Source organism: Elaeis guineensis, chromosome 8 (genome assembly GCF_000442705.2).
Source record: "Elaeis guineensis isolate ETL-2024a chromosome 8, EG11, whole genome shotgun sequence".
In the NCBI taxonomy this organism is placed as follows: domain Eukaryota; kingdom Viridiplantae; phylum Streptophyta; class Magnoliopsida; order Arecales; family Arecaceae; genus Elaeis; species Elaeis guineensis.
In genome coordinates this window covers 26,981,386-27,001,183 of record NC_026000.2, presented here as the reverse complement: position 1 = coordinate 27,001,183, position 19,798 = coordinate 26,981,386, and the positions used below count along the sequence as shown (strand labels likewise).

Genomic DNA, 19,798 nt, shown 5'->3' with positions numbered 1-19,798 from the left:
AAAAGATTGGTATGCAGTTTTTTGATTCTTCAATTCATTTTAGCTCTGATTTAGATTTACAATGCATAATTTATTCATATGCAAAAATATATTTAAAATTATATTTAATTTGTTTATATGTCTTGATGGTAATAAGTTTGTAATCCACCTTATCTCATGAAAATTATCTCCACTTTACTTTGTAAAATAGAAGGAAGAAAGCTAAAAAGGAAAGATAGCCATAAGATATAAATATATATCTTATGATAAGTTTATTTTGAATAAAATATTTTCACTTAAATATGGGAGGAAAAAGATAAATAAAATATAATAAATATAAATCATGAATTTAGATAATATATTGTTAACTGATTGTCCCAGTTAGATTTAAATTCACGAACCTATCTCATAAGGCTAATGTTTTAATGAATGCAATTATTTTTTTCTTTAGGTCTAAAAGTTAGAGGGAAAGAAAAAAGTTAATTTGAGAAGGTAATCTGATTAATGAATCAATAAATTTATGCTCCTCATTTTTTGTATTCAAAAATAATCATTTTCACTTGGGGTGTAACTTTTTGCAAAAGTAAGAAACAACGGGATAAAATGATTATAGAAATATTGTGTTTTACTAGATGTAAAATTTAAAAATAAAATAAATTAAAATTAAAATTAAATAAGAGAAGAATATAAATATTATTAAATGATAAAATTAAATTTTAAAAATAGCATATATATATATATATATATATATATATATATATATATATATATATATATATATATATATATATATATATATATATATATATATATATATGTTGGTGCAAAAATCTGCTTGCGCCGGAGAAGCTGGAGTCGGGGAAGCCGCGGTCGCCGCCGGGACCTGCAAGGGAAGTCTAAACTGGAGGTGGGGTTGCTCCGGCAAGACCCTCCGACGCTCAAGTCAGTTCTCTGCCTCAACAAGAATGGAGTGCTCGAACGGAGATTTTAGCAGAGTTTTGAGATAGGAAAATGAGCTTAAAGAATAACGTATCTGGGTCCCCCTTTTATAGGCGGAGGAGGCAACGGATTGATGGCGACGTTTGTAACCGCCTGGTAGTGGGCCTCCCATGGTCAGGGGAATTGATTGCGAAAGATAGTGGAGCAGACACGTGGTCATCGCCGCGGCTCGCCACGCGGAATCTGTTATGACGGGTGGAGCAGCGTCCGTTGTCCTGACTTGCCAGTGGATAGAAGAATCGCATGGTATCCGTCGCAGGAGGTGGAGCAGGTTCGTGGCCGTTATTGTGGCCTGCCAGGGGATAGTGGAGCTGTGCGGAATCCGCCACAGGAAGTGGAGCAGGGTCGTGGCCGTTTTGATGGCCTGTCAGGGGGCGCGGATCTGTCGATTGAAGCTCGGCAGCGGCCGGAGCCCGGTTTCTGTAGAGGTCCGGGAGAGGTCCTCCTGGTGGTTGGGGTCGTGGGTGGAGCCCGACTTCCGGGGGAGTCCGGGCGGAACCCTCTCGGAGCCGAAGTTGCGGGCGAAACCCGGCTCCCGTAGGAGTTCGGGCGAAATCCCCTGCAATCAAAATCAGATGCGGAGTCCGGCTCCCGTAGGAGTCCGGACGAAGTCTGCTCGTAGCCGTTGGAGTCGAGGACGAAGCCCGGCTCTCGTAGGAGTCCGGGCGGAGTCTTCCTGCAATTAAAGTTAAAGGCGAAGTCCGGCTCCCGTAGGAGTCCGGACGGGGCTTACCAGCAGTTGATACTGAGAGCGGAGCCCGGCTCCCGTAGGAGTCCGGGCGGAGCTGCGCTGCTGTCGGCGGTGGAGCCCGGCTCCCGTAGGAGTCCGGGCGGAGCTGCGCTGCTGTCGGCGGTGGAGCCCGGCTCCCGTTGAGGGTTTCGGCTGTGGGTATTTTATACCCAACAAGGATCATGGTTGTTATTGTGATCCGCCAGGGGGCGCGGATCTGTTGATCGAGGCTCGGCAGTGGTCGGAGTTCGGCCTTTGCAGGAGTCCGGGAGGGGTCCTCCTTCCGGTTGAGGTCGTGGGTGGAGTCCGGCTCCAGCAGCTGATACTGAGGTCGGAGCCCGGCTCCCGTAGGAGTCCGGGCGGAGCCGTTCTACTGTCGATGGAGGAGCCCGGCTCCCGTAGGAGTCCGGGCGGAGCCGTTCTGCTGTCGATGGAGGAGCCCGGCTCCCGTGGGAGTCCGGGCGGAGCCGTTCTGCTGTCGATGGAGGAGCCCGGCTCCCGTAGGAGTCCGGGCGGAGCCGTTCTGCTGTCGATGGAGGAGCCCGGCTCCCGTAGGAGTCCGGACGGAGCCATTCTGCTGTCGATGGAGGAGCCCGGCTCCCGTAGGAGTCCGGGCGGAGCCGTTCTGCTGTCGATGGAGGAGCCCGGCTCCCGTAGGAGTCCGTCGAGGATTTCGACTGTGGGTATTTTATACCCAACACCAGTCCCCCTACTTTCGAGTTTGAATTTCAAGCGAAGGAAGTACACACAGAGAGGGATGTGCACAGCCGGAATCGCCCCTTCGAATCCTGCGCACTGCCGCCCCCAGATATTTTGACATTTAATGCGTGCACGCCAGAGTCCGCTTTTCGATGAAGGTGACCTGAAAAGTCTTTTCGGAACCCCCGTTGAAACGCGATCCCAAGCGTCGTGCCGCGGGAATTTGTGAGCGGTCAACCCTCGATGGCGATGAAGGGGATAAGCGTGACACGTGGCACACACCAGCTGGCCCAGGAATACCCGCCGCCATAATTGTGCCAGGATCCGTCGGCTATTTAAACCCCTCAGTCCCTTCATGGCTTCATCCTGGCGCTTTTCTTTCGTCTGAGAGTCTTGCTTCTCTCTCACCAATCCTTGTCTCCTTCCCTCGCACCATGTCCTCTACTCGGGAGGCTGTTCTTGAGGGAATTTTTAGGGCTTGGAGGAAGGTGAGGAGGAGAATGGCGGCCGGTGAGAATCTCCGTCGTTTTAAAGGGGGCCCAAGGAAGAATTCCTTCAACAACAAGAGGAAGAATTCCTTCAACAACAGGGGTTTAATAACGGGGGCTGTCGGTGAAGTTATTCTGCCCGCGAATTTTGGAGTAGCAAGGCGGAGTGATACCGGTCAAGAGGGCAGAGCAGTCGTCATAAGCCATGACGGGATCCTTGACGCCGTCGGGGCCGAGAGACCAGAGGCGGTCGGCATCGACGGTGGGGCAGTAGAACTTGTTGCGGGGACGGTGGAAGTAACGCATGCCGACCTTGCCGGAGCATCTTGGGTGGCGGCCGTCGTGGTGCATTCGGAGATGAGGCACATCTCTGGTGTCGCTATCGCTCCTGAAGTGGCTACAATTCTTCTTGAAACAGGTCTTCGCTACTGCCGCCTTTGCCCTTACCGCCTCCGGAGATCTATCCCACCCCTTTCCTGCTATGGTTGGGACTTCGGAAACAGAATGAGGCGAGATGGGGCGAGAGCTATTACACGCACTGGAGAATGCGACTGAGAAGGATAGAGACGGAGAGAGGAGTTCGTAGCTCGGAGCGGCCTCCGGTTCGTCCTGCCCGAACCGTGCTTGCGAGACTGGCGATGACGTGTATCTTCTTTTTCTTCTTCTTTTTTCCCTGACCCATCGGGTCCTGTAACGTATACTTTTGTTAAATGAAAGAGAGATTTTGGTACCTCGTCTGCATCTTGCATCAAATAGTTGTCTGTCGAATTTCTTCATTTTCCTTCCCTTCTCTTCGTCTGTGTTACGTCGTCCCGAGGTCGTCGGCGACCTCTTCAGTTCATGTGGGGTCGTCATTAGCCGAGCTCCTTTTCGGCTTTTATGCCGTTCGAAGATACCCACTTGTCAAGTTTGCTTAGGGCCCTTCGGGCCCAAGATTCCTCCTAGGGCTTGAACCCGGGGATTCGAGCTCCCGTTGCTTTCGGGCACTATTTGCTTTTCTTTTTTGCTTGGATTTTTCTCCGCTGAAGTCGGGGCTAAGTTCGGTTCCCTTGATAGTCCGAACGGAGGAGCCCTCCTGAAGTTGGAGTAGCCCAGTTCTCGTAAGAGTCAGGGCAAAGTTTTCCTGCAATCAAAGTCATAGGCAAAGTCCGGCTTCCGTAGAAGTCCGGGTGGAGTTGTCCTGTAGTTGATGTCGGCGATGGAGCCCGGCTCCCGTAGGAGTTCGGGTGAAGTCTTTTTTGTTGTTGGAACCCGGCTCCCGTAGGAGTCCGGGTAAAGTCTTCTTTGCCATTAGAATCCGGCTCCCGTAGGAGTCCGGGCCTTTCATTTTTCTCGAGCTGGCGTGAGGTTCTCCTCGTGTTCCTGACACGGCTGTGGGGGTACATTGGGGCGTTGTAAGGCCTCTCCCTCTATCCGGTCTAAAAGAACCGGGTTTTTGACTTTGCTCAAATTAGGGCGAAGTTTTTCTTCTGTCCCTAACAGGGCTGTGGGGGCACATATGGGCGTTGCGAGGCCTCTCCCCCCATCCGGTCTAAAAGAACCGGGCCTTCGACTTTGCTCAAGTTAGGGCGAGGTTCTCCTCCTGTCCCTAACAGGGCTGTGGGGGCACATATGGGCGTTGCGAGGCCTCTCCCCCCATCCGGTCTAAAAGAACCGGGCCTTCAACTTTGCTCAAGTTAGGGTGAGGTTCTCCTCCTGTCCCTAACAGGGCTGTGGGGGCACATATGGGCGTTGCGAGGCCTCTCCCCCCATCCGGTCTAAAAGAACCGGGCCTTCGACTTTGCTCAAGTTAGGGCGAGGTTCTCCTCCTGTCCCTAACAGGGCTGTGGGGGCACATATGGGCGTTGCGAGGCCTCTCCCCCCATCCGGTCTAAAAGAACCGGGCCTTCGACCTTTATAAGGTTGTCCTCTTGTTTTTGATACAGTTTGCTTGAATTGTCCCAAGACAAATGGGCACGCATTTTTTGATTAGGACGAAATTACTGGTAGTACATCCGTAAGTTTTCTGAGCTCCATGGTCGCAGGAGGTCGGCTCCTCCGAGCTCCTTAAGATAATAAGTTCCAGGCCGGACTACTTCTTTGACCTCGTAAGGTCCCTCCCAGTTTGGGGCAAGCTTCCCCTGGCCCTGTGGTTGCGAGACAGCAGCTCGTCGGAGCACTAGATCTCCTGCTTTAAATGCCTTGTTCTTGACTCGGGCATTGTAATATCGGGCAACTTTCTGTCTGTAGGCTGCCATTCGAACCTGAGCAATCTCCCGCCTTTCTTCCAGTAGGTCGAGGTTGGCTCTGAGACTTTGTGCGTTTTGGGGTTCGTCGAATGCCACGATTCGTGCCGACGGGAGTTTAAGCTCGATCGGGATGACGGCTTCCGTACCAAAGGCTAAGGCAAAGGGAGTCTCCCCTGTAGGCAACCTCTGGGTGGTTCGATACGTCCATAGCACATGATAAAGTTCGTCCGTCCAAGTTCCTTTCGCTTTTTCGAGCCTTGTCTTAATCCCCTGCAAAAGGGTTCTGTTAGTTACCTCAGCTTCGTCGTTCGCCTGAGGATGGGCCACTGATGTGAAGTTGTGGGAGATGTTTAGATCTTCACAGAATTCAGCAAATCTAGCTCCCGCGAATTGTCGTCCATTATCAGTGATTAGGGTTCTAGGCAAACCGAACCTGCACACGATCGATTTCCAGACGAAATCTTGCACTTTCGCTTCTGTGATTTTTGCTAGTGGCTCGGCCTCGACCCATTTGGTGAAGTAGTCGATTGCTACAAGGAGGAATTTCCTTTGACCGGACGCCATGGGAAAGGGGCCAAGAATATCCATCTCCCATTGTGCAAAAGGCTATGGGGCACTCAAGGGTGTGAGCTCGGTAGCAGGTTGTCTCTGGACGTTGGCGTATCTCTGGCATCGATCACACTTTTTGACATATTCGATCGAATCATGATGCATTGTTGGCCAGTAATACCCTTAGCGGAGTAGCTTGTGGGATAGAGACCTGGCACCCAAATGGCTTCCGCAAGCTCCCTCGTGTACTTCCCATAAAGCGTAGTCAGCTTCTGAGGGCCGGAGGCACCTTAAGAGGGGCAAGAAGTACGATCTTTTGTACAATCTGCCTTCATAAAGGACGTACCGGGAGGCTTGATTTCGGAGTTTCTGGGCCTCTTTCGCATCCTGGGGGAGAGTCCCATCTCTAAGATAGGTTACCAGCGGGTCGACCCAGCTGGGCTCGTGGTCGATCTCCATCACGAGTCGCGGTTCTTTCGTACTCGGATGTTTTAAAACTTCAAAGAGGACGTCTTTGGGCAATTCGGCCGGAGCTGATGTCGTCAGTTTGGAGAGAAGATCGGCTCTGGTATTCTCCGATCTTGGAATTTGCCTGATGTCGAAATTGCCAAAGACAGGGGTGAACTCCTTCACCTTCTCAAGATATTTGGCCATACTGTCCTCCCGCGCTTCAAAGCTCCCGCTAACTTGCCCCACCACAAGTTGGGAATCGCTGTGCACCCGGAGTTGACCTATTCCAAGCTCCCTAGCGATCTTCAATCCTGCGATCAGAGCTTCATATTCCGCTCCATTGTTTGTTGCGGGGAATTCGAAATGCAGAGCGTACTCCACGACGACTCCCTCCGGGCTAGTCAAGATCAGGCCTGCATCCGCGCCTGCCATGTTGGAAGATCCGTCCACATGGAGGGTCCAAAAGCGATCGGAGGAACTGGCTTCTTCGTCGGGGGAGTTCGGTTGAGTCTTCAGGTCGTCAATTCTGCTTTGCTCAGGTTCGGCCTCCTCGGGGATGGTGCACTCTACTATGAAATCCGCCAATATTTGGGCCTTTATTGCCGGTCTAGGTTTGTAGTTGATGTCGAATTCTGTGAGCTCGATTGCCCATTTTGCCATTCTCCCAGAGGTATCAGCTCGGTGCAAAATCGCCTTGATCGGTTGATCGGTGAGTAACGTCACCGTGTGCCCTTGAAAGTATGGTCGGAGTCTCCGAGCTGCAATCAACAAGGCGTAGGTCAGTTTTTTTAATTTAGTATACCTGATCTCGGCGTCCCTCAACACGCGACTAATGTAGTAGACTGGTCGCTGGACTTTCATTTCCTCTTTGATAAGGACAGCTGCAAGGGCTGTGGGAGAGACTGCCAGGTACAAAAATAGTTCCTCCTTAGGCTCGGGTTTCGCCAGCAGTGGGGGCGAGCTAAGGTAGCTTTTTAATTCTTCGAATGCCTGTTGGCATTCAGGGGTCCAACAGAAGTTCTTCGGCTGCTTGAGGGTTTGAAAGAAGGGCAAACATCGTTCGGCCGACCTCGCGACAAAGCGATTAAGAGCCGCGACTCTTTTCGTGAGGCACTGAACCTCCTTGATCGACCTTGGGGCAGTCATATCTTGGATAGCGCGAATTTTCTCCGGATTGGCCTCGATCCCGCGCCCCGATACCATGAAGCCCAGGAACTTTCCTGAGGTTACCCCAAAGGCGCATTTGGTCGGGTTCAGCTTCATTCTATACTTTCGAAGAGCGCCAAAGGTTTCCTCGAGGTCGGCGACATGATTTTCGGAAGACCTGCTTTTCACGAGCATATCGTCCACATAAACCTCCATGTTTCGGCCGATCTGCTCCTTGAAGATTTTGTTCATCAGTCGCTGATAGGTTGCGCCCGCGTTCTTGAGGCCGAACGGCATAACCCTGTAGCAGTAAAGGCCGAAATTAGTGATAAAAGCTGTCTTTTCTTCATCTTCCAATGCCATTCTAATCTGGTTATAGCTGGAGAACGCGTCCATAAAAGTGAGAAGCTCATGGCCCGAGGTAGCGTCCACCAGTTGGTCGATCCTGGGAAGGGGGTAGCTATCCTTTGGGCAAGCCTTATTCAGCTTTTTGAAGTCGATACACATCCTCCACTTGCCATTTGCTTTCTTGACCAAGACAACATTGGAGATCCACTCAGGATAATTGACTTCCTTGATAAATTCGGCCTTGAGAAGTTTATCCACTTCCTCGGCTATTGCCTTCTGCCTCTCCGGGGCATGACTCCGGATTTTTTCTTTTGTCGGCCGATGTTTAGGGTCGACCGCCAGATGATGTTCCATAACTTCTGTGTCGATCCCCGGCATATCCGTCGGGACCCATGCGAAAACGTCCGCATTCCTTCGGAGGAAATCCACGAGACGCGCCCGCACCTCCTCCTCCAGGTTGGAGCCAATTAACACCACATGCTCCGCATTCCCATCATTCAAAGGAATTGGTATTAGGTCCTCGATTGGACCGCCCCTCTCTTCAGTGAGGTCATCGCGCGCATCCAATCCGTCGACCGGGCAGAGGTCCGCTTGATCGTTTCTTTGCAGGGCAATGTTGTAGCAGTGCCTGGCCAGCGCTTGGTCTCTCCGGACTTCTCCGACCCCCTTGTTGGTGGGAAACTTCAATTTCAAATGGTAGGTCGAAACAACGGCTCTGAGGGCATTGAGGCCGGATCGGCCAAGAATTGCATTGTAGGCAGATGGCGCCTTTACCACCAGGAAATTCATCAGGGCTCTGGACTGCTTTGGATGCTGACCCGCGGTCACAGTTAGGGCTATCATTCCTTCCGTCGGAACGGCGTCACCAGTAAACCCTATTAAGGGAGAGCAAATCGGCCTTAGATGACCGCCAAGAGTGGCCATTCTTGAAAAAGCATTGTAGAACAAGATGTCGGCCGAACTTCCGTTGTCGACGAGAATGCGACGGACGTCATAATTTGCTATGTTCAAGAAAACTACGACCGCGTCGTTATGAGGGAATTGGACTCCCTGGGCGTCTTCTTCAGTGAAGGCTATGGGTTCTTCAACTTTTTGCCGCTTGAGGGATGCAGCCGATGTGCTGATTGCCCCCTGCCGGGATTCCCCCGAGATGACGTTGACGGAATCCGACAGAGACTGGTCACCCGGCCACCCTTTATCGGCGACCATAGCCGGAGGTAGTTGTGCAGAAACCTCGCGAGAGGGCATCGGATGGGGAAAAGAGGATTGGGTGCCGGAAAAGATGGCCGGAAGCGGGTCCGTTGAGCGCTCCTTCAAGAACAAGGGTGCTGCGAAGACACACGCCCCTCCTTCTAGCGCCAATCCTGTTGGTGCAAAAATCTGCTTACGCCGGAGAAGCTGGAGTCGGGGAAGCCGCGGTCGCCGCCGGGACCTGCAAGGGAAGTCTAAACCAGAGGTGGGGTTGCTCCGGCAAGACCCTCCGACGCTCAAGTCAGTTCTCTGCCTCAACAAGAATGGAGTGCTCGAACGGAGATTTTAGCAGAGTTTTGAGATAGGAAAATGAGCTTAAAGAATAACGTATCTGGGTCCCCCTTTTATAGGCGGAGGAGGCAACGGATTGATGGCGACGTTTGTAACCGCCTGGTAGTGGGCCGCCCATGGTCAGGGAAATTGATTGCGAAAGATAGTGGAGCAGACACGTGGTCATCGCCGCGGCTCGCCACGCGGAATTTGTTATGAGGGGTGGAGCAGCGTCCGTTGTCTTGACTTGCCAGCGGATAGGAGAATCGCATGGTATCCGTCGCAGGAGGTGGAGCAGGTTCGTGGTCGTTATTGTGGCCTGCCAGGGGATAGTGGAGCTGTGCGGAATCCGCCACAGGAAGTGGAGCAGGGTCGTGGCCGTTTTGATGGCCTGTCAGGGGGCGCGGATCTGTCGATTGAAACTCGACAGCGGTCGGAGCCCGGTTTCTGTAGAGGTCCGGGAGAGGTCCTCCTGGTGGTTGGGGTCGTGGGTGGAGCCCGACTTCCGGGGGAGTCCGGGCGGAACCCTCTCGGAGCTGAAGTTGCGAGCGGAACCCGGCTCCCGTAGGAGTTCGGGCGAAATCCCCTGCAATCAAAATCAGATGCGGAGTCCGGCTCCCGTAGGAGTCCGGACGAAGTCTGCTCGTAGCCGTTGGAGTCGAGGACGAAGCCCGGCTCTCGTAGGAGTCCGGGCGGAGTCTTCCTGCAATTAAAGTTAAAGGCGAAGTCCGGCTCCCGTAGGAGTCCGGACGGAGCTTACCAGCAGTTGATACTGAGAGCGGAGCCCGGCTCCCGTAGGAGTCCGGGCGGAGCTGTGCTGCTGTCGGCGGTGGAGCCCGGCTCCCGTAGGAGTCCGGGCGGAGCTGCGCTGCTGTCGGCGGTGGAGCCCGGCTCCCGTTGAGGGTTTCGGCTGTGGGTATTTTATATCTAACAAGGATCATGGTTGTTATTGTGATCCGCCAGGGGGGGCGGATCTGTTGATCGAGGCTCGGCAGTGGTCGGAGTTCGGCCTTTGCAGGAGTCCGGGAGGGGTCCTCCTTCCGGTTGAGGTCGTGGGTGGAGTCCGGCTCCAGCAGCTGATACTAAGGTCGGAGCCCGGCTCCCGTAGGAGTCCGGACGGAGCCGTTCTGCTGTCGATGGAGGAGCCGGGCTCTCGTAGGAGTCCGGGCGGAGCCGTTCTGCTGTCGATGGAGGAGCCCGGCTCCCGTAGGAGTCCGGGCGGAGCCGTTCTGCTGTCGATGGAGGAGCCCGGCTCCCGTGGGAGTCCAGGCGGAGCCGTTCTGCTGTCGATGGAGGAGCCCGGCTCCCGTAGGAGTCCGGGCGGAACTGTTCTGCTGTCGATGGAGGAGCCCGGCTCCCGTAGGAATCCGGACGGAGCCGTTCTGCTGTCGATGGAGGAGCCCGGCTCCTGTAGGAGTCCGGGCGGAGCCGTTCTGCTGTCGATGGAGGAGCCCGGCTCCCGTAGGAGTCCGTCGAGAATTTCGGCTGTGGGTATTTGACAATAAATCATTGTTTGTGAATGTCCTTGCAAGGCTCAAACTTTTAACCTTCCCCTAATAAGATTCAAGCTCGAACTATGGTAATTGCTTTCTTTTTTCTTGTAAGCATGTGAAGGAAGTATCTTTCACTGTACCTAACCCAGATGATTTAAAGTCAAATCACATGACATCGTCCCATATCTCAACTGAAATATGACAAGCGCGATGCTTGATGCATAAAATACAAAGCTTCAGGCACCGCTATCATATATTTTTTAAAGGCTTATTAATTCCATAAAGCCATGCTAACCTAGTCCAACCAGGAATCATCAAGCACAGAGCATGAATTTGGAACTCTTACGGCTAGTGGATTTCCTTTTCATATTGTTGGTCCTGAGAATTTGAAAAATAACGACTTAATCAGAACACGAATTCTTGTCTCTAAGATGTTTGATGACTGAACAAAGACTATCCATAAAATGCAAACCTTTAGTCTGAACAATCAAAGTTTGTTTATAGTTCTCAGCAAATGCATTTGGTTAAACCTGCTTATTCTTTGCTTAAAGGGTAGGTAATATGAGATAGCAATACGACCAAAGAGTTCTCTAGCATCTGTTGAGCAATTTATAACCAGCATCAGGTGCACCGCTTCTACATTTTCAGTGCCCCAGTTTTATTGAATCCTACCGCTCATGTTGCTGAAGATAAAGGGAAAGGCGGAAAGCAATTGACTCATTGTATAACCACACCAAATTTACCACAGAAGGCACCGGATATCAGCCGCAGCATTAGACATTAATTCCATGATTGAAAATAACAGGACAATTAGGAAGCAAATGGCAATTTTATTTGATAAATAGGAAGCATATTTTGACATATAATTTCCAAGGAAATCGGTCTCCCTCGCAAACCAGCTTCTTAGATCACTAATCTGCAGCAGAATGCCACTGGAGTGTAGAACGGTCACCAAGTTTGTTGTTGTAATACCCTAGTTTTTAGTTCAGTAATCAATAAAGCATGAGGGGAAAGCTCTTAGCAGTGATTTATGTTAAGCAAAGTTTCCAGTGCAAATATGATCCTTCAGAAACACATGATACATGAAGAAGATAAAATGAAATGAGACAAAAGAACCCAAAGCATAGGGTGCACATTGCCCTCAATCACCCATCATCAACTCAACTATGGTTATAAGTATTCTACGGCAAAACTACTTGGGCTGAAACAAAAGATATCACGTTTTGCAACAAAAAAAGGGAACTTCTGGAAAAACTAACAGAAAATATGGTAACATTACAGGCTCGTGCAAACAGCTTGAACCATTTCCGATCAATAAGCATGCAAACGGCTTGAGCTGTTTCCCATCAATAAACAACACGACAAAGAAGAAGGTCACAGAATCCTTCGTGCAGGGGTTGCACAGTTGAACCTGATAATTCCCACCACTTCCTTTTCAGATTTGCTGTAGAACAAAAGGCATCTGAATACACACAATCTTCCCATCGAAATGGTTGGACAATTAGCACAAGCTCTCTCTCTTGGGGGTGGAGGTCATATAATACCATACATATTTCTCAGAGGGGCTGAGAACAGGGCAGGATACATTGAGATCCTACAGATCTAGTCAAAGGTCACCTCAAATAAGCACATGATCCCAACCAAAGCACACAAATTAGTCCACGAGCACTGATCCCAAATTTGCAGCATGTCAAAGCACAGCCCAAAGAAGCACCTCTATGTGGAGCAGCATTGCTTCTTAGTATTGTCATCATGCGAAGCTGACACCTCAATGGCCTTCCCTTCTTTGATGCCTCCGGAAGGTCCCAGTGCCGGCTCTGAAGAGGACAGAGGCTTCTTACTGATGATTCGATATATCTCTGAAAGGATAATCTGAAAGGCTCTCTCTACATTCGTGGCCTCCAGAGCAGAGGTCTCAATGAAGGACAGACCTTCCTTCTCAGCAAAGCTCTGTGCATCCTCTGAGGCAACTGCTCGAAGGTGCTTGAGGTCAATCTTGTTACCAATGAGCATAACCACAATGTTGGAGTCAGCATGGTCACGGAGCTCCTTAAGCCACCGGTTCAAATTCTCGAAAGTTGTGGGCTTGGTCACATCATAGACTAGGAGGGCTCCCAGGGCACCACGGTAGTAGGCACTGGTTATTGCCCTGTATCGCTCCTGGCCTGCTGTGTCCCATATTTGTGCTTTTATTGTCCTCCCCTCTACCTAAACATCAGAAGAATAAACAAAACAAAGCAATGGGAAAAATAGTTAGGAGACAGATACCAATGTCATACTTGCTGTTTAAGAGAATCCAGATAAACAATTGATAATCCTATGAAGAGAAGAATAATTCGAAACAAGGCGACAGAAATGAAATTTAGATTGACATTAGCTGAAGTTTTATTCTACAATTTGGTATCAAACATAGTTAAGGATGCACCTCCATGTTCATATTTTCTGAAAGTACAATACAAATGGTTGTCATTGTTTGTAGTAAAAATCGATCCGATGCCTAAAATAGTTTACCTTCTAGAATATCTCAACACTTAAAATAAAAAAAAAAATTCTAAATAAGGAAAAGGATAGCTTTCGAAACTTGAAAAACTTCAAATGCAATTTGTTGATGAAACAACCAGAAGTCTTGAGTGTCGCAATGTAGGTTCACTGCCTCAAAGAATGCGAGGGACTTGTTGCATCATTCTTGGTTCATTAGCCCAGCTGGAAGGATCTACACGATGTGTTTGCAAATTATGATCCGTCAAAGATGATTTAGACCTTGCCTTTTCACATCATTAAAATGCTTTTGGTCAATGTTTGGTAGACAAGGTCCATAACTACTTACTCATATATGTCACCGGTCCTAAAAAAAAAAAAGAACCTTATGGCAAGACAAAATTGCTCTGAACTATTAAAAACTCATTGTAGCAAGCAGTTTGATCAAAAGAATGAACCACAACATATTTATTTCCAGATGAGATCAATCATTAACATTGAAAACTGATTCAAAAAATAGAAAAAATCAACATCTATAAAATACAAAAAATCCTTTCGAAAACAATAAACATTAAGAAAGAAAAAAAATAAAAAAAAGTAATATTAATATATGAAACTTAATTGGTTAACCATAAAAATATACATCAAACTGTCAGACATACCCTACATTGAAATGTTTTCTAAAAAAAGATAAATAATGCATAAACAAGTATTAATTTGAACATGAGCAGCAGAAAAAATATAATCATGCACAATATTGAAGTGATGCCTAATTATGACGGACACCAGGGTAATTCTAAACAACAAATGAAGGAAAGAAGAGAAACTAAAAGTTGCTTAGAAAGGGTTCATTGTTAATCCCAAACAGAAGTCTTGCAGGTTGAATGCCAACAAGGTTTTCAGCTTAGTTCAGGGAAAAATCATGATGTTCATCTTTCAGAGGCAAGGAATAGCATCACTGGTTAATATGGGTAAAGGTGAATGGATCCCAAATTGGTTATAGCTGTGCAACTTACCGATTTTTGCCAGTCATGCAAATGAAGCTTATGTTCATTTGAGCCAAGACTAATTATATCTACTAATTTTTGAAAAAACTGTTGTGCAGAAACTTCAAGCAATAGCTGATCAATAGAGAGAGGCATCAAAATGTCACCACATTTTGTTGTAATCCTCAAGGATTTCATCAACAGTATGTATAATTTGGCTAGGCATCATTTGTTCAAAATTCAATGCCACACCAACCGAAATGTTCTCGCTAAACTTTTTCATGGAGCAAAACAATCATGGAGTGTATGTTGATGTTAAATTAGTCTTTAATTTTTAATTATACAGGACTATTATCTTGTTAGAACGTGAGTCTGGAAAGGAGCTTCATGGGTAGCACAAAGTGAAGGAGATTGTGAAAATGTAGCCACCACCTGGGATTCTGGGATTTGAATTCCCTACTGTTACTTGCCATAGGTAGAGAAGAAATTAGAAGAAACCCAGGAAGTATAGTGTAGAAGAGGCAATTATGACTTTAAAATGGAATTAGAAACTAGCTAACATGCACGTGCATTGCGCATGCAGATGGCACTAATAAATAATAATGCTAAGGATGAGCACCACATAAACACATCACCCTTGGTTTAGTTCTTGCACTCTATTTTCAAAGGGGAAGAAAAAAGACAACTGCACCAGCCAAAAGTAGAAGTATATTAATCATATTATCTAAATATTTGAAAAGCTCTTTGATCAGAAAAGATTGGACCTTGAAGTTTCCTCTCACATGAATCGCACATGCTCAACTCTTGTCATAAAAACTAAACCTATGACTACCAGTTGATCACCCATTCAAGGAAAACCCAGTCCTCCAGCTAAGATCATCTTGTACCCACTCTTGTAGTAAAAATGCTAGCATGCTAAACTAACTCATTGCTAAACATTTGATAACATCAATTTGAAGGACAGGCAAGGCCTACAAATGAAGTGCCCAGGTTATTACTTCTATCAGATAATCAATGACAGACATCCACATGTTATAGATTAATGCATAGCCAAAGAGGAAGAAACATCATGAATTAATGATCATGCGAATGATGAAAGGTTAAATTCACAAATAGCTCCAGTGCCACTGTTATAAAGTTTTCAATTAAAGCAGGGACAACAACAATCAAATCTACAGATAAGACGACTCAATATCAGACCAAACAGTAGCAAAAATCCAAATGACAAGGAAAATTGGTCCTTTATCGAGCATATGCTTGGATGGCTTCACTTCAGCACCAAATGTTATTGGTGGATGAGATTTCCCACATCCTATTCTGTTAAACTTAGTCCTAAACGGTCATTTGAAAAACTTATCCTCTTAGCCTTCAGCAGAAAGTTTGGGTGACACTTGAACTGCTATCATAGGCTTATACAGTTCATACATACAATTTGAAAAGGAAAAATTCTTCATAAATGCTAACAGCAATCATTAAGAAGTTGAAAGAATAAACCAGATTTCTTTTCCTTTGTTTTTTTGGGAGGTGAGCTACAAAAAACTTCTTATACCCTGGCAAATGCAGGATCAATCATTCAGGCAACATCAAGTTCGGGCATGAAGTAGTCATAAGCCTTAAGAAAAGGAGGCAGTCTACTTGGGGGAGGGGATTTCAACCATTGAGCATTATGATCATCTCAAGAACCAATTCGGCCTTAATAAGGATGTTTTCAGAAAGAAGTAAAAAAACAAACTTTTATCAGCAAAGAAATATGTGGAGCAACAGGAATTAATGGATAAAAGTTCATTCACTAGTGTTCCATATGATTCTTTGTTTTAAGACATGGATTTGACTTCCTACCAGCTATTTCAAGTTGTCATAACACCAACTTATGAAGAAATGCGGCTGTCCCTCCTTAACATCCAGACTACATCATTCCAGCAAAAGTAAAAGGCAAAGTAATATGTCCGGAGAATGTCTACCAAGGCAGTGGAGTGCTTGATTCCCTTAACACCAAATTCTTGGGAGAGGAGAAAAGGGCCTCATGTTATGAAATACAAAACCGCTTGGTTAGAGAGACAGATTCTTCAGGGGGCAATACAAACAGCTTTAGATTTCTGTAGCAACAAATATTTGCCTAAATCCTCTAGTGTCACAGACAGTAATTTCCATAATTCATGAGCATATGTCCACTCACATTGTGCACATGAACGATTTCCAGTTTCTTTTTATCCTTTTACAATGAAGACCTTGGACATTCATAGAAGATTTCATTGATTAAAACACTGTAAATAGCTATATTTTTCTTGAGGAACATAACTTTGTTCTCTTTTTTATATAATTCAGAGCAGTCAGACTATCAACAGTTTTAAACAATTCTTCTATATTGTGACACTTTGCCTTTCCACAAAAAACTATCATACTTCATGATTTATTTTTCATCTCCGTCAAATGTTAAAAATGGCAGATAGATATACAAAGATTATAGTGCCACAAAAAGTAAGTAGTGCATTACTTCAGCATCCTTCCCTAGTAGGACACAATATAGTGGTGCCTTTACCATATACCATAGGTGTTGTATCTATTGATACTCCGTAACTTTCTATAACCTTATATTATTGTAAACTGCATTTGCTAAATATTGACATTGGCTTTATGACCTACTATATCAGCTCTCCAAATATTGTGAATTCTACATGCTAAATCATTAAGATCATTCTCTTCCATCAGTTTAAAAGCGATAGAATCATAGAAACATTTTTACACAAACAGGTTAGGAAATTAAGTTTCAAGGATCAATTCCCTGAACAATAACCCTTTGGAAACCAACAACCCAACCATCATTCCTGCCACTAATTTACATTCATTCTGCCTTTGAGTGAGTTCCCAGAAAATACGAGGCATCTATTAAAAATTTAGAATGCTGCTAAGAAATCTAGCATCTCAAGTCTACAAGACATGAAGAGAATCAACTCGATCTATGCTTATTTAGCAAAGTTAGGTGGCTTCAAATAGTCAGACAGGTTTCTGGATCCCATGTTATTATTACAAGTTAACCTTTTAATATACCAAAATTAGTGAGAACAGCATTGCAAGAATACAGATAAATATGTCAGAGGACAAAAGAGTGAATAAACAGATCTTCCAATGTTATAAAATTATTTATTTGAAAGCTGCGTGAAGTGAAATACAAGAGCACAGCCAGTTCTTTTTCCTCCATACTAATACATTCCAAATTTATCTTCAGAGTTTACTCTCATATCATTGTCATTATTAACCACACATTCTACCTTGATTCTCAGATTCTTGATCTTACTCACCAATCATCATAAATTATTTACGAAAATTGAAATGAATAAACCAAAAAGCAATGCTACCCGTCAAAGAATGTGCAAAGATCAGGGAATCACTTTGAAGGGGCATACCCTACAGATTTCTTTTCTCAAAATCTACCACTTTCATGTGTCTCAAGAACATGACTGGAGACCTTCAAATCATCAACCTTTCCATGTCAAACAATGGTTGCATGGAGCAATCGATGCATGTAGCTTCAACACTAAAATGGATGAAAGAAGGGAACAATAATCTCCAAAGTTTAATAGCACTTATTGTGGTGTAGATGGAAAGACATCATTAGTCCTACATTGGTTGAAATTAAAAGAGAATTTAGCTTATATAGGAAGGGACCATCCTTCCCACGTAAGATGTTTTTTAAAAAGCAAAACCATGAGGCCCATGGACCAAAGCGGACAATACCTTACGTACCGAGCTATGAGTCCTTGACTGCAACATTGGCGCTAGAAGGAGGGCTTCAACCTCTATGGACTGTGGGGCTCCTTCTGCCTAAACACCATTCTGTGAGAGTACACAAACAGGGTCTGTGGAGTACACGTATACAGATTCCTCTTTAACTGGAGGGCCTGTATTGTGGTGTAGAAAGAAGGGTATCATTAGTCCTACATTGGTTGAAGTCAAAAGAAAAACTAGCTTATATAGGAAGGGACCATCTTTTCTTTATGAGACGCCTTTTAAAGAACAAAATCATGAGGCCCATGGGCCAAAGCGGACAATAACTCACATGTCGAGCCATGAGCCCTTGGCTGTAATATTGACACTAGAAGAAGGGCATCATCCTCCATGAACTGTGGAGCTCCTTCCGCCTAAATACCACTCTGTGGGAGTATACAGATATAGTCTGTAGAGTACACGGATTCTTCTTTGACTGGAAGACTATGTTGTGGTGTAGAAGGAAGAGTATCATTAGTCCCATATTGGTTGAAGTCAAAAGAAAATCTAGCTTATATTGGATGGGACCATCATCCCCATGTAAGACACTTTTTAAAGGGCAAAACTATGAGGCTCATGAGCCAAAGCGGATAATACCTCACGTGCCGAGCTATGAGCCCCTGCAACAGCACTCAATCTCCATAAAAACGTAACTATAAGTTAAACTAGTTGGGGAGATGAAGTGCTAATAATGTGAAACCAGGTATTCTTCTCTTTTTCCTAAAACGCCTTAAATTAATGTTGTAGTGCATTGGCAAGGACCGTAAATGATAATCAAGTAGTGGTGCTTGTTGTGTTAAATGGCGGGCCCATTCAAGAAAACCTTCACAATATGCATACAGAAGACACCTTCTGCCGTAAGCAAATCAAATCACAGCTTTGATATTGGTTTTCAGGAACAAGAAGTTCCCTTTTATCCAATTAGGTTGCCGTCGAATTGCATTTAGGTGAACAGAGTCAAGAAAACAGAGGAAAAAAAAGGCTCTTTTTTGAGAAATTTGATTCAGCTCAATCAATCAGAACCAAGAATGCAGAAAACGTGGATAATTCCCGGTGCTCATATGAAATGTGTATGGAGAATTTGCTGATGAATCACCCAAAAATTCAACAATATCCGAAACCCACTACTAATTTCGAGAGCCAAAAGACCCCACCCCCACAATTAGAGACATCAAAGAGAAACCCCAGGGGAATTATGAGACGAAAGAAGGGTGGGGAAACTACTTGGAGGGTGCGGGTGGCGAATTCGACGCCGATGGTGGACTTGGAATCGAGGAAGAACTCGTTGCGGGTGAAGCGGGAGAGAAGGTTGGATTTGCCCACGCCCGAGTCGCCGATCAGCACCATCTTGAACAGATAGTCGTACTCCTCCGCCGGCCCCAACCCTCGCCGTGCCATCTTTGCCTTCTCTTTCTCTTCCTTGAGCCCGGATGAGGGAGTCTTCTATAGTAGTACTCCTCGCTGGTTCCTTTGATCACTGGCGGTAGAGAGAGAAAGAAACCATTTTTCTCATTCTAATGATTTAATCCACAATGGTTTTGTTGTTTAAATCCCTAATTCCCCACCTTAAATAAAAAATTATAAAATATAATAATAATAATAATAATAATAATAATAATGAGCCTGTGCAGCTTGAGATTTTGAATTAGATTCAATACAAAAATATTTGCACAAACCAAGTTCCATTTAATACAGCTCAGAAGTAGGAGATCTTTTCCAGAATAATATAAAAAAAAAATTTAAATATCAAAATAATTCAAAACGAAACTTATTTACCAAACTAATGCAAAAGGAAAAAATACCATTTTGAATGGCATTTTTTTCCCTTCCACGTCACCCCCCTTTTTCACGATGGCATCGTCCCAAAAAAAAAAAGAAAAAAAGAAGAAACGCCATTTGGAATGGCGTCTTTAAAAACGCCATTTTGAATGACGTTTTC

At 45.9% G+C, this 19,798-nt stretch overlaps 1 protein-coding gene across 1 annotated transcript; it reads right to left on the bottom strand.

Annotated features, from left to right (window-relative positions):
- Nucleotides 1–11,735: 11,735 nt before the first annotated feature.
- LOC140859647 (ras-related protein RABA2a-like) lies at nt 11,736–19,371 on the bottom strand. The gene is made up of 2 exons (XM_073261650.1): nt 19,084–19,371; nt 11,736–12,838 (listed from the first exon to the last, which is right to left on the bottom strand). Exons 1-2 carry the CDS (start codon nt 19,255–19,257, stop codon nt 12,347–12,349), a joined length of 666 nt encoding a protein of 221 aa, XP_073117751.1. The 5' UTR covers nt 19,258–19,371; the 3' UTR covers nt 11,736–12,346.
- Between the last annotated feature and the right edge of the window lie 427 nt (nt 19,372–19,798).

Bases quoted from the DNA above. Each gene is read 5' to 3' on its own strand.
- LOC140859647 (XM_073261650.1), bottom strand. From the start codon at position 19,257: ATGGCACGGCGAGGGTTGGGGCCGGCGGAGGAGTACGACTATCTGTTC. The intron at 12,839-19,083 runs GTAGTTTCCCCA...TCTGATGTTTAG, and splicing joins TCGCCACCCGCACCCTCCAA to GTAGAGGGGAGGACAATAAA.